At 54.7% G+C, this 16,744-nt stretch overlaps 3 protein-coding genes across 5 annotated transcripts; 1 reads left to right on the top strand and 2 right to left on the bottom strand.

The window, feature by feature from the left end:
- The first annotated feature begins 828 nt into the window (after positions 1-828).
- Rps6kb2 (ribosomal protein S6 kinase B2) lies at positions 829-7,701 on the top strand. Its single transcript, XM_075973012.1, has 15 exons — positions 829-1,002; positions 1,267-1,307; positions 1,403-1,523; positions 1,800-1,868; positions 3,674-3,821; positions 5,100-5,157; positions 5,234-5,334; positions 5,460-5,550; positions 5,633-5,723; positions 5,836-5,943; positions 6,423-6,485; positions 6,586-6,663; positions 6,754-6,861; positions 6,953-7,065; positions 7,291-7,701. The coding sequence occupies exons 1-15, from the start codon at positions 925-927 to the stop codon at positions 7,478-7,480; spliced, it is 1,458 nt and encodes a 485-aa protein (XP_075829127.1). The 5' UTR covers positions 829-924; the 3' UTR covers positions 7,481-7,701.
- An 87-nt stretch (positions 7,702-7,788) lies between these two features.
- Ptprcap (protein tyrosine phosphatase receptor type C associated protein) lies at positions 7,789-9,820 on the bottom strand. The gene is made up of 2 exons (XM_075973017.1): positions 9,698-9,820; positions 7,789-8,592 (listed from the first exon to the last, which is right to left on the bottom strand). Exons 1-2 carry the CDS (start codon positions 9,698-9,700, stop codon positions 7,987-7,989), a joined length of 609 nt encoding a protein of 202 aa, XP_075829132.1. The 5' UTR covers positions 9,701-9,820; the 3' UTR covers positions 7,789-7,986.
- Positions 9,821-10,455: 635 nt separating this feature from the next.
- Positions 10,456-15,997, bottom strand: Coro1b (coronin 1B). 3 transcript variants are annotated; one of them, XM_075973013.1, is made up of 11 exons: positions 15,891-15,997; positions 15,053-15,255; positions 14,598-14,720; positions 14,365-14,494; positions 13,980-14,161; positions 13,776-13,895; positions 13,129-13,233; positions 12,904-13,049; positions 12,100-12,157; positions 10,996-11,259; positions 10,456-10,891 (listed from the first exon to the last, which is right to left on the bottom strand). In XM_075973013.1, the coding sequence occupies exons 2-11, from the start codon at positions 15,251-15,253 to the stop codon at positions 10,766-10,768; spliced, it is 1,455 nt and encodes a 484-aa protein (XP_075829128.1). In that variant the 5' UTR covers positions 15,254-15,255; positions 15,891-15,997; the 3' UTR covers positions 10,456-10,765. The 3 variants fall into 3 exon arrangements, with proteins under 3 accessions (XP_075829128.1, XP_075829129.1, XP_075829131.1); XM_075973014.1 differs by having other exon boundaries at positions 15,905-15,987; XM_075973016.1 differs by having other exon boundaries at positions 15,898-15,968.
- Between the last annotated feature and the right edge of the window lie 747 nt (positions 15,998-16,744).

The raw sequence follows: 16,744 nt of genomic DNA, 5'->3' as shown, positions 1-16,744 counted from the left end.
AAGTGATTTTACCCCACCCCACCCCTTACCCCCCTACCCTCCAACCTCTCCACCCTCCCATTCCCCCATCCCCCAGTCCAACCATCTCACCAGCTCTCCTTCATCTTTTCAACCATATTCTTTTGCTTTGCTTTGCTTTGGTTTGGGTTTTTGAGACAGGGTTGCACTGTGTAGACTGTCTGTCCTGGAACTCACTTTGTAGATCAGAGATTCGCCTGCCTCTTCCTCCCGAGTGCTGGGATTAAAGGCCACCACCGCCTGGCCTTTCAAACACATTCTATTTAAGTACCTATTCTGAACCAAGAAGCAGGAACACTTACTATGCTTAAGTTCATAAAAGGCCATATTTATTTCAGTCTGCTGAGTCCTTCAGAACGGGAGCCTGGTAACAAAGCCCAGGCAGTCACCCAGCAAATGTCAGACCTGCAGGGTCTGTGAGCTTTAGGGAGATTGTGGGGAGTGTCCCTAATACAGTCACTGGTTCCTGGCAGTCACTACTTGCTTGGCAACTCAGCTCCAAGAACAGCTGACGATTTGCCATTTTAACTCAAACCTGCATGCGCCTGTGATTCTGCCCATTCAATCTCGAACTTGCCCCAGAACCAAAATAGGAGGCTCTGCGTTGCTTGCGTCGGGTGCGGACCCGGAGAGCAGGATTAGGAAGAGACAGTCTAGTAAAGCCTGTTCAGAAGGCTGCAGGATGGCGTGTCTAGTTCTCGGGAACTACAACTCCCGAGAGACTTTGCGACAGCCATCTTCCCTCCCCGCCTGGCTAAAGGGCTTGCGAGAGAGTGGGCGAAGCTACCTTGCGTCATCAGCGCGCGCGGCTGCCGTCGCGGAGAGATAACGCAGCGCCCAAGCCTGGGGCTGTCAGTCAGAACTCCGCCTGGTCCGGGCCAAGGGGCCGGCGGGGCCGGCTTAGCCATGGCCGCAGTGTTTGACCTAGACTTGGAAACCGAGGAAGGCAGCGAGGGCGAGGGCGAGCCGGAGTTCAGCCCTGCGGTGAGTGTTTCCCGCCAGGCACGACTGGACCCTGGAGTCCAGCTGGTTAACCAAAGGCACGGCACTCCCTACTCTGAGTGCCCCCATCCTTCCCAGATCCAGCCCCAGCCCCTGAACCCAGTCTTCCCTTTCTGCCCTTGGTCGCTCTTCCCTTTCCCCATTCCTGTCTCCCATTCTTGGTCCTTTCCCCTGGGTCAAGCAGTTCCCCCTGGATTGGGAGATGTTCTTGCATCTCCATGGCTCTCACCCCTTGGTTTCTCACAGGAGGTGTGTCCCGTTGGCGAGTTGAGGGCTGCTGGCCTGGAGTGAGTGAGGGTCTTTCTGGGGGCCGGGGGCTCGGAGTAGGGGATGGGACTTGGGGTACACCCGAGCCTTGCTCTCATTAACTTTGTGTCTTTAGGACGGTGGGACACTATGAAGAAGTGGAGCTGACAGAGAGCAGCGTGAACCTGGGCCCTGAACGCATCGGGCCCCATTGCTTTGAGCTTCTGAGTGTGCTGGGCAAGGGGGGCTATGGGAAGGTACGCACCCCTTCCCCTCATGGTGACCTCAGCTCTAGCCTGGGGCAGCAGACCATCCTTCACACCCAATAGGCTTCTGTGTGGAGCCTCTGAAGGGATTTAGAGCTGGAAACCTGAGGGAGGGAAGGGCAGGTCCTCTCAATCTGATAGAGATCTTAAGTGCTCCACCCTTGAGCTGAGTTTAGTGCTTTTGGTCCCAGTCCTAGAGCTTTAGGGTGGGGCTCCTTGAAAATAGGATGTGTGAGGAATGTTGATCCTGCCTCCCCTGTCCTACAGGTGTTCCAGGTGAGAAAAGTGCAAGGCACCAACTTGGGGAAAATATACGCCATGAAAGTCTTGAGAAAGGTGAGCCATTTGCCCAGCCAGCAAATGCTGAGTCGCTACCACCCCACAACCTGTTCCAGGCTTGGGAGGACAGCTGTGAACATGATGAAGACAAATTCTATCTTGTCACTTGCTGGCTTAGTAGCTGTTTCACGTACTGATTTCCAGTCATTCTTGAATGGGAGCAACCTGCCTGCTGGGGCACATTGGCAAGTTTTGATGGCCAGGACTAGTAGGGGAAGTGCAGTTAACATTCGGTGACTAGAAGGTAGAGAGGCAGATAAATAGGAACCCACAACAAAGACTTGTCTGGCTCAGTGTGTCAGTAGCTCAGCTGAATTTGGTAGGATACGATACACCCTGTAGTCTCAGGACTTCAAGGGATGAAGCAGGAGGAGGCTCTGAGTTGGTCTAGGACAGGCCTGGGCTACATAATGATATCTTGTCTGGAACAACAAACAGAGTGTCAAGGTTGAGAAACTGAGAGGATAAGCCAGTTCCTGAAAAGGTTTACTACTCATAGCAGTAGAATTACACAGAAATTTGAGTGGCAAAAGATGGCAGAAGGACCGGCAGTGGTTCGAGGCCAGCCTGGTCTATAGAGCGAGCTCCAGGACAGGTTCCAAAGCTACAGAGAAACCCTGTCTCAAAAAAAAAAAAAAAAGGTAGCAGAAGGGCTGTGGCTGAGAAGCAGGAAGACAGGTGTGGTAGTGGGGCGGCCTTTAACTGCAACTGACAAACGATCTTTCGCAAATCCTAATCATCTTAAACTAATGTATGATTTATACATGATAGAGGCCAGAGGGGAGCATAGGATCCCCGACTCTATCACTTTCTTATTCTTATGTGACAGGGTCTCTCACTGACCTGGAGCTGGGTCAGTGGCCAGCAAGCCCCAGTGATCCGTCTGTCTCACCTCCCACAGTGCTGAGGTTACAGGCACACACAGCCATCCTTGGCTTTTTTTTTTTTTCTCAAGACAGGGTTTCGCTGTAGTTTTAGAGCCTGGAACTAGCTCTTGTAGATCAGGCTGGCCTTGAATTCACAGAGTTCCGCCTGCCGCCTCTGCCTCCTGAGTCCTGGGATTAAAGGCGTGCAACACCACCACCCAGCTTCACCCTTGACTTGTTTTTTTAAACATTTTTTTTATCGATAATTTAATTTTATTTTAAGTGCATTGGTGTGAAGGTGTCAGTTCCCCTGGAACCAGATCTTCAGACAGTTGTGAGCTGCCATGTGGGTGCTGGGAATTGAACCTGGGTCCTCTGGAAAAGTAGTCAGTGCTCTTAACCTCTGAGCCATCTCTCCAGCCCCCCACCCTTGACTTTTTATGTGGATACTTGGGGATTTGAACTCAGATCTCCATGATTACATAGCATGTACTTTTAACATCTGAGCCTTGTCCCCAGTCCTCTAGTCATCTTGTCCTGATGAGATGATCATGACATCACTGCATGTCCATGTCTACACAGACCTAGAGTCTAGACGCTTATATAACTAAGTTGTATTTTTTTTTTTTTGACTCAGGGTTTCTCTGTGGCTTTGGAACCTGTCCTGGCATTAGCTCTTGTAGACCAGGCTGGCCTCGAACTCACAGAGATCCGCCTGCCTCTGCCTTCCGAATGCTGGGATTAAAGGTGTGCATCACCACCACCCGGCCCCAAGTTGTATTTTAATATATATTTGAAACCTGACTTTCCTTGTACTTACTAGAACACCAACATGGTTGAATACTGGGGTTGAACGTTCTACAAAACAGTAAAACAGCAGAGCCAAAAGGAAATCACTCTGGTACTTCACCTTCTAACCCAGTCCTGCGTCTCTAGGCCAAGATTGTACGCAATGCCAAGGACACAGCACATACCCGGGCTGAGCGGAACATTCTAGAATCTGTGAAGCATCCCTTCATTGTGGAGCTGGCCTATGCTTTCCAGACAGGTGGCAAACTCTACCTCATCCTGGAGTGCCTCAGTGGTAGGTGTGTGGGCAAGGCTGAGTAGTGGGGAGCAGGGGTCGAGCATGGGGAGCATGAAGACTTAGGGAATCCTGAGAGACCTGTGGTGGAGGATGGCTGGGAGGCTCTAACACCATGCCTGGCCATATGTCCATCTGTCTGTCCTCCATTTGTTCATTCATTCAGCAAACATCCATCCAGTGCCTAGTGTTTGTGGGGTGTGTGGGTCTGGTGGGAGTTTGTCTGGATGTCTGGAGGGAATTCCATCCAGTTTTGCTACCTTTCCTGCCTGTCCCCCATGTGCCAGGTCCCCATCTAGCTGCATCCTTCTTCATCTTGGAAGTCTCATGGATAGTTACTGTTTCTATAAGGTTTTGTTTTTGTTTTTGTTTTGAGACAAGGTCTGCTTATGTGTAGCCTTGGCTTGCCTGCAACTTACTATGTAGACCTTGCTGGCCCTGAACTCAGGAGATCCATCTTGAATTCAGATCCTCAAACTCAGGAGATCTGACTGTGTCTACATACTGAGCGCTGGGCTTAAGGCATGTGCCACTATACCTACTTGTTTTGACCTTTTGAGACACGGTCTCATTGTATAGCATTGACTGACCTGGAACTTACCACAAAGAACTCAAAGATACTCCTTGTCCCTGTCTTGGATTAAGGCATGTGCCACCATACCCAGCAAGTCTGTTTCTAAACTGGCTTTGAGGGTCTAGCCCACTTGGGTTCTTGTATATCCTCTACTAATTGCAAAGGCCATCTTCCTAGAGCACGCATCTACCCAAACAAAGCCTTGGCCTTTTCGGTCACACCACTGCTTACCAAGGGTGACCGAGGCCCACTTTTTCTACCTGCTTCTCTAGTACCAGCTGAGCCCCATGAGCTTCTATGCATGCTCGGCATCCTTCTTCACTATATCGACACCCCGAAAGCCATGCCTGCGCTGCCCTTTCTCCATCTTTGCGTTGAGATTAGCTTCCGTGGTGAAGTTCTCAGAGCTGTTACCTGTGCCTGGCATCCTAGAGCGCTGTGCGCATGTCTGTCTCCCCATCAGACTGAGAATCCTGAGGGCAATGGCTGGGTCTCCTCAACTCTGCCCCAGCTTCACCCAGCACAGGGCCAGGCACCGAGTGAGTAGGCGACGGTAGATGTTTGCTGATTGAATTGAGTCCCCACGGCAGCTCTGGGAGGCAGGTAGGGTGGGATCTACACGCCCCATCTTTCTCTAGAAGAAACTGACAGGCAGCAGCAGGGCTGGGCCTGAGCACACAGCCGCTGGTGTGCTTGTGTCACAGGTGGCGAACTCTTCACACATCTTGAGCGAGAAGGCATCTTCCTGGAAGACACAGCCTGGTGGGTCTCTGGGGGGGTACTTGTCCTTGCCTTCGCTCCACCTTTGCCCTGCCTTCACCTTGTCCTGTCTCTGTAGCTTCTACCTGGCTGAGATCACACTGGCCCTGGGCCATCTCCATTCCCAAGGCATCATCTACCGGGATCTCAAGCCGGAGAACATCATGCTCAACAGCCAGGGTGAGCTTGTTGCAGGCGCATGCTCACACCCCTTCTTGGTGGTCTGCAGGGCAGGGCTGAGGAACCCACCCGTAGGCCTGGGCCATCTTTCACCCCGTGTTATCCCTTTTAATGTTCTTTCTCAGGCCACATCAAATTGACAGACTTTGGACTCTGCAAAGAGTCCATTCATGATGGTGCCATCACGCACACCTTCTGTGGCACCATCGAGTACATGTAAGTGGCGCCTGACTGGCCCTGGGTCTGAGAGAATAGCCAAAGAGGGCTTGCCCTTACTGACAGTTCACCTGCCTCCCAGGGCCCCAGAGATTCTAGTGCGCAGCGGCCACAACCGGGCAGTGGACTGGTGGAGCCTGGGGGCCCTGATGTACGACATGCTCACTGGATCGGCAAGTCCAGCTCCTTGGGAGGAGGGTGGGTGTTGGGGAGACCCCCTTCCAGGCTGGGGCAGGACTGGGTGGGAAGACTCCCTAGGCTGCTCTCACCTTCTGCCTCCTCCAGCCGCCCTTCACCGCAGAGAATCGAAAGAAAACTATGGATAAAATCATGAAAGGGAAGCTGGTGCTGCCCCCCTACCTCACCCCGGATGCCCGGGACCTTGTCAAAAAGGTGGGGCTCCCTCCTGTCCAGGCTCCCATCTCTTCCCCTAAGCCCTGTCAGTAATCCTGTACATATGCTTGAGTGTCCTTAGGCCCTGGGGAAGGCCAGGCCATCCTGTGCAGTTTGCCTCTGGAAATGATAGGAACATTGGGTTCAGGCCTGGGTTCTGAGAGCCTCACCACTGCCCCAAGCAGTCCTGGGTCTGTCTTCAGCAGCAGGGTATTCTTGTGAGCTAGCCGTATTCCATCAGAAACGCCATTATCATCCTGTTAAGGGGGGGAGTGCCACGTAGATCCTAAGCCCTCTGAGGTGGCCTTGAGCAGGAGCTTTGCCACGGCTTCATGAAGAGGGCACTCAACCCAGCTCTAGAAGTATTGAGGGGTTCAGTGGGCAGAGGCCATGTTCCAGAGCCTATACCTTGTTTCTGCTTGCCTTCTCCCTGTTCTGGAGACTAGGCATCCACCCTCATCTCTTCTCTGCTTCTTCAGTTTCTAAAGCGGAATCCCGTTCAGCGAATTGGGGGTGGCCCAGGAGATGCTGCTGAGGTGCAGGTGAGTCTGGGGATAGCATAAGGAGTTGGGGCCAGAGGATGAAGCAGGGAGCTAAGCAAGGTGAGTCTCTGACATGTTCCTGAGCATCCTTCACCCTCAGAGGCACCCCTTCTTCCGGCACATCAATTGGGATGACCTCTTGGCCCGCCGGGTGGACCCTCCCTTTAGGCCGAGTCTGGTGAGTATCTGGGGATCCTTTTAGCCCCCATGGCAGGTGGAGACCCTGCCCTTTAGATCCCCCTAATTTTCAACATGGATCTTCCCACAGCAATCAGAAGAGGACGTGAGCCAGTTTGATACCCGTTTTACACGGCAGACTCCAGTAGATAGTCCGGATGACACAGCCCTCAGTGAGAGTGCCAACCAAGCCTTCCTGGTAAGGGCGTGGGGGGTATGGGGACCAGAGCAGGAATTGTAGCCAGAGACTGGAAGTGCCAAGCATCGGCTGACCTGGCCTTTCCCCACAGGGCTTCACGTACGTGGCACCTTCTGTCCTGGACAGCATCAAGGAGGGCTTCTCTTTCCAGCCCAAGCTGCGTTCCCCCAGGCGCCTTAATAGCAGCCCCCGCACCCCCATCAGGTACCCAGGGACAGGGCAGGCGTGTGGCTGGGGTGGGTCTCTCTAGCACAGACTACCTTTGCTGGCCAAGCTCTTCTTTAGGGCTAGCCTCAGTCTCCTGCCCACCGCGGGACCCCAGTCCCTGTACATCTGCAACGGGCTGCTAAAACGGCAGTTTGTGGGCCTACTGCCAGTATTCCTGCCTAAGCTTAGGAGGCTCTGACTCTGCCTTGGTTTTTCCTGCAGCCCCCTCAAGTTCTCTCCCTTTGAGGGGTTCCGGCCCAGCCCTGGCCCACCAGAGCCCATGGAGCCATCTCTACCTCCACTCCTGCCACCACCATCACCACCACCACCCACAAGCACTGCCCCTCTTCCCATCCGTCCCCCCTCAGGGACCAAGAAATCCAAGAAGGGCCGTGGGCGCCCAGGACGCTGAGAACAGAGGAAGAGGGCAGCCCTGAGGCCTGCTCCCTGTCGGCTGTGAGGACCCGGCCACCTCCCACCTGGGTGTTTTTCTCTTGGGTGGCTGAGCCCAGTAATCATGCACTTGGAGGGCTGCAGTGTGCAGCCCTGGCAGCGACTCTCCACGGGTCTAACGCCCATCCCGCCAGAAGGGACCTCACCTGTGCCCTTAGAGAATTAAAGGACTGAATCATGGCAGAGTAGCTTTCTCTGGATCCCAGGACCCCAGAATGGCCCTTTAGGGAGGGGAGGAAGAGGAGGGTTGCTGAAGGACTCCAGACCTCAGGACTTAAGGAGTTTTATTTTCAGTATCTGCCCAGTGCCTGGGGAGGGGAGGGGGACACTCTGGGAAACTGGTCGGGGTGGCAGTCTGAGAAGCTGCGTGGGATGATGATGGTCCAGGCTGGTTTTTGTTTCATCAGGACAGCGTGGAAAGAGACAGTCAGAGGCTGGGGCAGGGACAGGACGGCAGGCTGGCTCCTACAGTGCCGTGACATGAAGGCGCTGGCCCCCTGCTTTTCCAGCACTGTCGTCCCAGGCCGCACTACCTGAAAAGGCGTGCAGGTCACTCAGAAGGGCCTCAGCACTGCTGCCTGAGCCCACGGGACCTTGCGAGCTGAGGCCCAGGCCCCCTTCACTGTCTGTGTCATATGCTGCTGGGGCCTGCTTTGCTTGAGCTCTGGCTTCACACCGCTGCTCCTCTTCCTGGGGACCAGCTTCCTCAGGGCCACCGTCCATCATGCAGTCCTCTTCTGCATCCTGCTCATCCTCTTGCTGCCCTGGTTCCTCTGGGGATCCCAGGTCAGTGCGGGCCCGAAGCCAGCGGCCTGCAGGGCTGGCCCAGAGCAGGCGGCGGGTGTGGCCCCACAACGCAGCACCCAGGCGAGCTGGGTGGTAGTAGCCCCCTGAGGCACGACTGAGGCGATGCCAGGCGAAGGCCAGGGCGGTGACAAGTAGCAGCAGGAGCAGGAACAGCAGGATGATGGTGACAGCACTGGAGCCTGCACCATCCTCTGTGCCTACCCCGGAGGCCAGGGCCCCGGGCAGGGCTAACAGCACCCTAAATCTGAGGGTACCAGGCAGAGCCTGTGGGAGACAGCAGGAAGAAGTTGTTACTGATGAAACCAACCATCTCTGATCTCCTCTGACACAGTCCTTAGTTGCCTCAGGCAAAACAGGGACAGTCAAGCAGAAAATCCCCAGCCCTTATTTGGTTAAGGCCTTGCCCTAGTGTGACTGCCTTCAGTTCAACCCTGCAGTCACTTCTCACTGCCCCTGGTCTGCCATTGCCTGAGGCCTGTGCACTGGCTGGCCCTCTGCTCAGACACTGGACTTCCACAGCCTCAAGCCTGCCTGCTTGCCGTGGCCAATGAGACCCTGCTGATGAGACCCACCAGACCTCTACAGCTAACCGGCCCCTTAATTACTCTTCTCCCATCAGATCCCACACCAGAGAGAAATGGATTATTCTGTTCCCTTTCCCATCAGAATAAGCTCCTAGACGATGGAATTGGGAGAGGACACCACTTAAAGCCATGGTGGCGCCTAGATTTTAGTGGCCATTAGCTGGATGTGTTAAAATGGCCTGCCTGGGCAGTGGAGGGAGCTGGGGGCCCGAGAAGCAGGTGGCTCTCTGGCCTCATGATGGAGGTATATAGAACAATTCAGAGGTTGACTGGTCCTAGGATGGGGGGATCTTTGAAGCCCCTCCTCTCAACCATGGGGCTGCCCCAGCTGCAGGGTTTCCGTTCAGCTCCCCGTTCTGCCCTGGAGGGCCTCAGGCTGTGCAGGGCCAAGACTCAGTTTGGGGCAGCACATATAGCTAAAGGAAGCCTGCGGTTGGAACAAAGGTGGGGGTGTGGTAGGGGTGGGGGAGGGGTGCTGGGTGCAAGCCTCCCCTAGCATACCAGGCTCCAGGGAAGGAGTCACACCCAAACTCAGCTCGTGAGGGGATCAGATGAGGGACTAGTCCAAGGGTCTTGGAGTAAGGCCACAACTAGAATGAGGTACTGCAGGACCTACCCTGAATTTCAGGGAGCCCAGCTCTGAGGTGAGGGCCAGGTTCCACCCCATGTTAGTCCTGAGCTTTTCTACCCCAGGTCTCTTGTGAGGGGACCCTTTAGCTCTGAAATCCTGAAAACCCATCCCTAGCCCCCTGTGACCCAAGAACCCAGAGGGCTCCACAGCTCACCATTGATCCGATGGCCTTTGCACGGGCACCCACCTCTGACTGGCTGTGTTTAGTGAGAAGTGAGCTCCGGAGCGCGCTCAAGTATAGTAGCTGGTAGGAGTTACTGACACTTCCGTTTCCTGCCTGAAACACCCCACCCACTCTAGCCTATCATAGGACCCTCATGGGGTCTCAGCCTCTCAGGATCCCCAGATCCATACCAAATCTTCCCAGGCCTCTCTAGGTGAGGTTGTGGCCACAGAATCTAAGACCAGAACTCCAAAGGGAGGAAGTGTGCATCTAACTGAAACAGGACATCCACTGTGTGGCTCTGGCTGGCCAGGAACTCAAGGTGATCCTCCTGCTTCTACCCCTGAAGTGTTCTTGGACTAAAGGTGTATACCGGACTAGCCTTTAGAAATCAAAACAAGAGGGAAAGGCAGGCAGATCTCTTGAGTTCCAGGCCACCTTGATCTACAGAGTACCACAATGGTCAGGACTACACAGAGAAACCCTGTCTCCAGAAAACAAATCAACTCTGCACATGTGGGTATATACGGAAGTTAGATCTCTCTCTATCATGGGTTGCAGGGATCAAGATCAGGTCATCAGGCTTGCTTAGCAAGTGATTTTATCCACTAACACATCTCTCACACCCTTTTTGCCTCAGTTTCTCTGCATGGTTGAATTCAAGTAAGCAGGAGCTACTTTCCACATAAAGTTTGCAGTTTCCCTTCCTAGTGCGCCCCAACCCTCCACAGCAGCAGGTCAAACCTGGCTTTAGAAAGAGCATTTTATTTAAAATGAAAATATAGAACCATCTCTGCTGCTTTCTCTGGGGAGGGGGCAGTGGGCTGGGCAGGTCAAGAAGATGGTCCCTTGAAGTACTTGGGAGTTTGCCTTGGTACGAAAATCTTCCAAAAGCCAGATGGTGCTTCCAACCTGGGACCCAGGCTGTGGAGAGGTGCAAACTGGCCGTGACCTGCCCCAGAGGCACTAAGCAGCAAACTGCCTGCTGTGACCTGGCCACAGAAGCTAGGTGAGAGGGGGTGCGGAGGAGGCAGTGTCGGGAGCAGGTCCCTGGTGGTCCTATGTATCCCCATTCTCCATGCGGCCCAGCTGTTCCTCCAGGCGGCTGATGCGCTCCCCCTGTTCCTTGACCAGCACCCGGAGTGCCCGAAGCTCTTGCATCACCTCTTCCAGTTTCCCAGATTCCTGCAAAAACATGGAAGTCAGAGGGCACCAGCCATAACCTACCCCTACAGTAAAGGCCCAAGACCCAGCCAATTGGAAAGCACCCCCAAATGTAGGACACATACACCAGCCCCAGCAAGGGCGCCAATGGGAACATCCGTAATTGTGGTAGCGGTGGCGGCTCCAGGACGGCTGGAACTGGCAGGCCGGCTGTCCGATAGCACATTTCGCCGGCTGACCTTCAGGTCCCGTTGTTTACTGGGCACATAGGCTTCCCGTAGTGAGATCAGGATCGGGTCCGCATCCTGCCCGCTCACCCAATCCTCTGCCTCAAGAGCAGCCTCAGGTCCTGCTGTGTCAGGGTACAGATCATCCTGGAAGAGGTCAGACTGCGCACCAGGCAGGAGAGGTCAGAATCAGTTGGGGGCCCTACCAGGGCTCTCACGTCTGGTCTCTGAGTAGCTGCGATCCTCAACACCCTCCTGACTTTTTTTTTTCTTTTTTTCTTTTTCAAGACCGTTTCTGTGTAGCCTTGGCTGACCTGCAATTCACCAGACTGGCCTCAAACTCAAGAGATCCACTTGCCTCTGCCTCCCTGAGCGCTGGGATTAAAGGTGTGTGCCACCACCGCCCATTCTGACTTGTGGACTCTTATCAACCCATCCTCCAAAGATCTGATCCCCAGGGACCTTGAGAGCACCAATCTCCCCTTTCACTTTCTTTTCCAACGTTCCCACTCAAGTCTTGTCGGGGCCTCCTGGGCACAGCCCTTGCTGGCACCCTCTCCGGCAGACCACAAGGGCCAGCTGTATGACTCTGTGAGTCCCGCAAGCCCCATAGAAGGATTGTGGGCTTTGCTCCAGGATGTGCCTGGCACATTGAGCCTGTGAATACCAAATGGAGGACAGCGGGAATGTGTTCCAGGCTCCAGGCTCCGCATCTGAAGACAAGTCATGTGTAGCCAGGCCCCTCCCCAATGGGATTCAAGGCCAGAGCCCCCGTCCTTCTAGCCCCCTCCCAACAGAGCACCACCCAGTCCTACTGTTGGTCTTTCCTCCTATGAAGGCCCTCTATCCCTGCTACCCTGTTCTTTAGTGCCTGGCCTCTGTCACTGCAGGGCCTCAGCGCACCCCGTGTCATCCCTCCAGCTCATCTCCCAACCTTGCCCATTGCCCTGGCGTGGCCCCTCTGCCGGGAAGGGCGTGGGTGGGCGGGGTCAGCAGCCTCACCTTTCTTGGCACAGTCATGACTATGGGCTCGCACTTGCGCTCATGCAGTTTGTAGAACCTGGAAAAGGGAGGGGAGCCACGGTGGAACCTGGACATTTCTACAGGCTGCCTGGTGACTTCTGCTTATGGCCTCCCTCTCTTAAGGGTGCCTCTAGAGTGATCCTAGGCAACTTTGTGGTTGTGATTTTTCTTTTTTTTTTTTTTTTTGAGACAGGGTCTCATTGTACAGCTGTGGAAGTCTGAAACTCACTATGTAGACCATACTTTCTTGAAACTCATGGAGATCAGCCTACCTCTGCAGGAAACTGGGATTAAAGGCCTATGCTATTCCTTTTATTTTTTGAAGCATGGTTTCCTATATCCCTGGCTGGCCTTGGATATTCTGTAGAGGCAAGGGTGACCTTGAACTTTTGATTCTCCCAGCTCTGCCTCCTGAACTGCTTCTTTCGCATTACGGTGCTATGGCAGCGGGACCCTGGGCTTTGTGCGAGGCAGGCACGCCACCAACTGAGCTACATTGCCAGCCCTTTCCTTTGCTTTCTGCTTGAGACAAGGTCTTGCAATACAGTTCAGGCTGACCTTGAACTTACTAGCCTCTCTGTACTTGCAGTCCTCTGAACTCCCAAATGCTGGGATGACAGGTGTATGGCACCATGCCTAACTTAGCCTCCATCATCTGAACTCTTTACTGTGGATGCTGATGACCTGGCCGTGCTCAGTCTGAGCCACCCCGCCCCTCCCAATCCTGACTGGGTCCTCAAATAAACTCTGCCTATAGAGAGCTGCCTCAGAGAACCTTCTTACCGGGCAATTTCACACTTGCTGACCTCCAAGCCCCTCTTAGGCATGCTACCCATACCCCTCTGGGGTTCTTTGCTCGTGAATGTGTTCAGGAAGTGGATATAGGGAGGCTCGTCTGTGATCTCAAAGTACCGGATGCTGGAGTCGCCCTGTGGGGGTAAAGAAGCTGAGCACTTGACCAGACCCTTTCCCGGCCTCTCAGCCCCAGTCTGTTGCCCCGAGCCTCACCTTGCCACAGACATAGACCACACTGGTGTCTGGGTCATAGAAGGGCAGCAGGGCCCCATTGCTTGAATCCAACTCCTGCAGGGCCTTAGGCTCCTCAAAGTTGTCCTAAGTACATGGGGGACAATGGGGCCAAGTCAGAATCTTCTCATTCTGAACCCTTCAGGACTGGCGTCAGCCAGTCTCACACAACAGATAGCAACACTTCCCAACATGCTATGGTTTTCTCCATTCCCAGCCTTCTAGGGGCCGTAATCCTATTCCCAAACCGACAGGCAAGGGCTGAGAAAGTCTGGTTACAGGAAGGCTGAAGGGCCAGATGGTACCAGCCCAGGCCTCAAAGGGGCCCTCAAGTTCACTTTGCTGAGAGACAGAGTGTAGCAGGGCAGGGCCTGGGGGCTCCCAGGAGGAGGGTACCTTTATGGTTTGTGCAAGCAGAAAGAAGAGTGTAGGAGGCACTGGAGGAGAGCCAGGGAGAGCCAGAGAGCTGAAGTCAGGGAAGGGAGGGAAGTCTCAAGGGCCAGGCTGAGGATCTAAGCAGTGCAGGCTTCTCCTCCATGCTGATCTCTGTCTGCCTGGCCCAGGGAGGAGTATCCTAGGGTAAGGCCCAGGTCTCAAGCCTGCCCGCCTTATGCTGGCAAATCACTCACTGGGTCCCAGAGTGCCAGCTGACGTTCACTCATGCGGCTGAAACCGGTGGTGAACACCTTGCCATCGGCCAGAAAGATGGCCCGCATGGGCCGGGCCCCCTCGTGAGCCTTCTCCCGCTCCTGTGGGATGGACAGGTGATCAGTGCAGTGCAGGTCAGGGCCCTGAGTCTCTATATTGCCATTCTTGCCCTCTGGGATACCTACTGCCACCAGGGTGCCCCGCCTGGGATCGATGATGCGGACACTCTTGTCCTTACAAGCTGAGCAGAAGAGGCTGCCATTGTGGTTCCAGCTCACGTTGTAGATGAGGTCAGGGTGCAAGCTGTCGAGGCGGTACAGCTCTTCTGCAGTGCCCACATTCCAGATAAGCACCACATTGTCACAACCTGGGAGGCAAACGATCAGCAGCTCTATCAGGCTTGGGGCTGCAGCTGTGGGGCCGTCAGCCCGCTAGACCCACTCTGCCCACTGGTACTAAACTAGGTTTCCTTCTATGTAGGCATCAGTTTCCGGATTAGCCTGTGAGAGGCTGCTGAACATTCCACAGCCACCCCGTAGAAGGGTATGAAGGGGCAGGGAGTGTGCAGACCTGCACTGAGAAGCACATTCCGGGCTGTGGGGTGCCAGGTGATGATGCCTACACGCTTGGTGTGCCCCTCAAGCACCACTACTGGCTCAGTCAGAGGTGAGGTCAGCCCATTCTCTGGAATCTGCCATACCTGTGGTAGGGAGAGGGAGGATGGGCACAGGCCTGTGTTGGCCCCACTGCCAGCAACCTTCGGCTACATCCCGAGACCCTCATCTGAACAGTCCTATGCTCACCATGACTGTGCAGTCCTCTGAGCCACTGGCAATGACTTCATCATTGTGGGGACACCAGTCAATATCCAGAACAGGTCCCGTGTGCCCACACACTGTTGGGTAGGCCTTGTCAATGCGGCCTGTCTGTAGGCATTAAGGTGCAGTCAGAGGGGAACCAACAGCCCCAGTCCCCATTCCTCCCAGCATCTGTGGCCCTTTCATGATGAAAGAATGAGGTGACTACCCTCGTTTCTGGTGGCCCAGATGTGACTCCGTGCAGGAAATGCCTGCAGCCTACCATCCAAACCTGGTGGCAATAAACACTTTTTATTTGCACAACACCTCCTGGGCAATAAATCTGGACTATAACTTGTCCAGCAGGAGCCATGGGCCAAGAAATGGCACAAACTACCCTGTCCACAGGTGTGGCCAGCATGTCCTCATTCCTCCTCTCCACCCTGACCCCTGGGGCCCACCTTGCTTAGAGGGAGCACCATAAAGGCTCCCCCGCCACTGGCTTCCACAATCACTGCCAGGAACTTGGGGTTGACGGCGCAGAAGGTACTGTCCCAGGTGACCCGGGACACTCGAATATCCTCATAGCACTGGTCATTCTTGACCGGCTGTCCGAACACATGCCGGAATTTGCTCTGTCGCACCACTTTTCGGAAGGACATGTCTACAGGGCAGAGACACCTGGATCAGCTCTGGCCTCCAAAGAGACACACAGCCATGTTACCAGGGAAGTGGTCATGATGACATTGGGAATTCCAGTTTCCCCTCTTAGAGAATGGGTTCATAGGTGAAGACCAACAGACTCTTCCCCCCAAGGCCTTCCGTGGCTCTGTTATCTGTGTGTGTGTGTGCACACGCGCACACGCATGTGTGTACGGATGCTGCTGCAAGGAACACAGAGCTTAGATCTATAGCTCCCAAATGATTCCAAGCAGCTTTACACGGCCAGAGTTTGGAGGTTGGGTGATGAGGAGACAAGGGAGCAAAAGGGTTTTCCAACTAGGCCGCAGCTGAGTCCCAGGGAATGTGCAAAGAGGTGCAGGAAGTCCGGCATAGAGACCCTGGCAGAACAGGGGTCTCGAGGATGCTGCCAGGTCCTCAAAGTGGCCTTAGAGCACCGTCCAAAGAACACCAGAGACCCAACTTCCAAAGATCCCTGCCCAGGAAAGGAAAGATGGGCCGCTGGGGGAGGGGGATTGGGATTGAGGGTGGGGCGCCGCGGAGGGGATGCGCTCTTCTGACTCATGCCCCCCGCCCCAGCCCACGCCTGCGCCTCTACTCCGGCCCTGCAGCTCTCACCGCTCACCGCTCACCGCTCGCCAGGGGCGCCCGGGACTGCGGCTGCAACCTCGGGCGGCTCCGGATCCCGGCCTCTGGGAAGCAGGAAGCGGGAATCAGGAAGTGACAGAGGAGTGGAGCGGGGGCGGGGCAGGTCACGCGCAGAAGGCGGGGCTTTGTAATGACCCACCCACGGGGCGAGGTCTGGTCGCTAGGCCCTCACTCGACCAGTAGAGTTACACCGGGCTGGGCCTGGTTGATACTACCACACAGGTACAACCACAACCGTAGGAGTCTCCTGAAGAAGGGTGAAACTTGCCCTCCGATTTCCCTACCCGGTGCTACCGGCCAGGATCCTCTCGCTCCGCCTTCACCCTTTTCACGTGTTTTTTGTTTTGTGTTTGAGACAGGACCCTATTAATATGCACACTTGGCTGGCTTGGAACTGGCACAGAACGCACAGAGATCTGCCTGCCTGCGTTTGCCTCCCTAGTGCTGCAAATAAAGGCATGTGCCACCACACCCAGCCATAGGTGCCAGTTTCAAGGTTGGGAGTTCATGATGTCGGTTAACTATGTAACCTGAAGAAGTGGAAGTCCATCACACATCCTGGTGGACACGTGTGGTTCCTGCTTGGGCTTAGTAAAAATCAAAGAAGATGATTTGATTGTGGCTTCTGTGCACCTTCCTTTCCTCCATTTCATAGGAGCCTAAATTTGCCTGTTTACCTCCTCAGATCCGCCTATCTTGTCTCGTCCTGGAGAACTGAGGGGCCCCCTTAGGACCTACAAGATAACATTCCTTCCTCTGCGGCCACCTCCCTGGTGGTGATAGTGGGTGTCTTTCCCAGAAAGTAAACAGGTACGTGGGAGGAG

The sequence above is a fragment of the Microtus pennsylvanicus genome, chromosome 5 (assembly GCF_037038515.1).
Source record: "Microtus pennsylvanicus isolate mMicPen1 chromosome 5, mMicPen1.hap1, whole genome shotgun sequence".
Lineage (NCBI taxonomy): Eukaryota > Metazoa > Chordata > Mammalia > Rodentia > Cricetidae > Microtus > Microtus pennsylvanicus.
The sequence above is the reverse complement of the archived record's forward strand: the minus strand, read 5'-3'. Positions and strand labels throughout refer to the sequence as shown.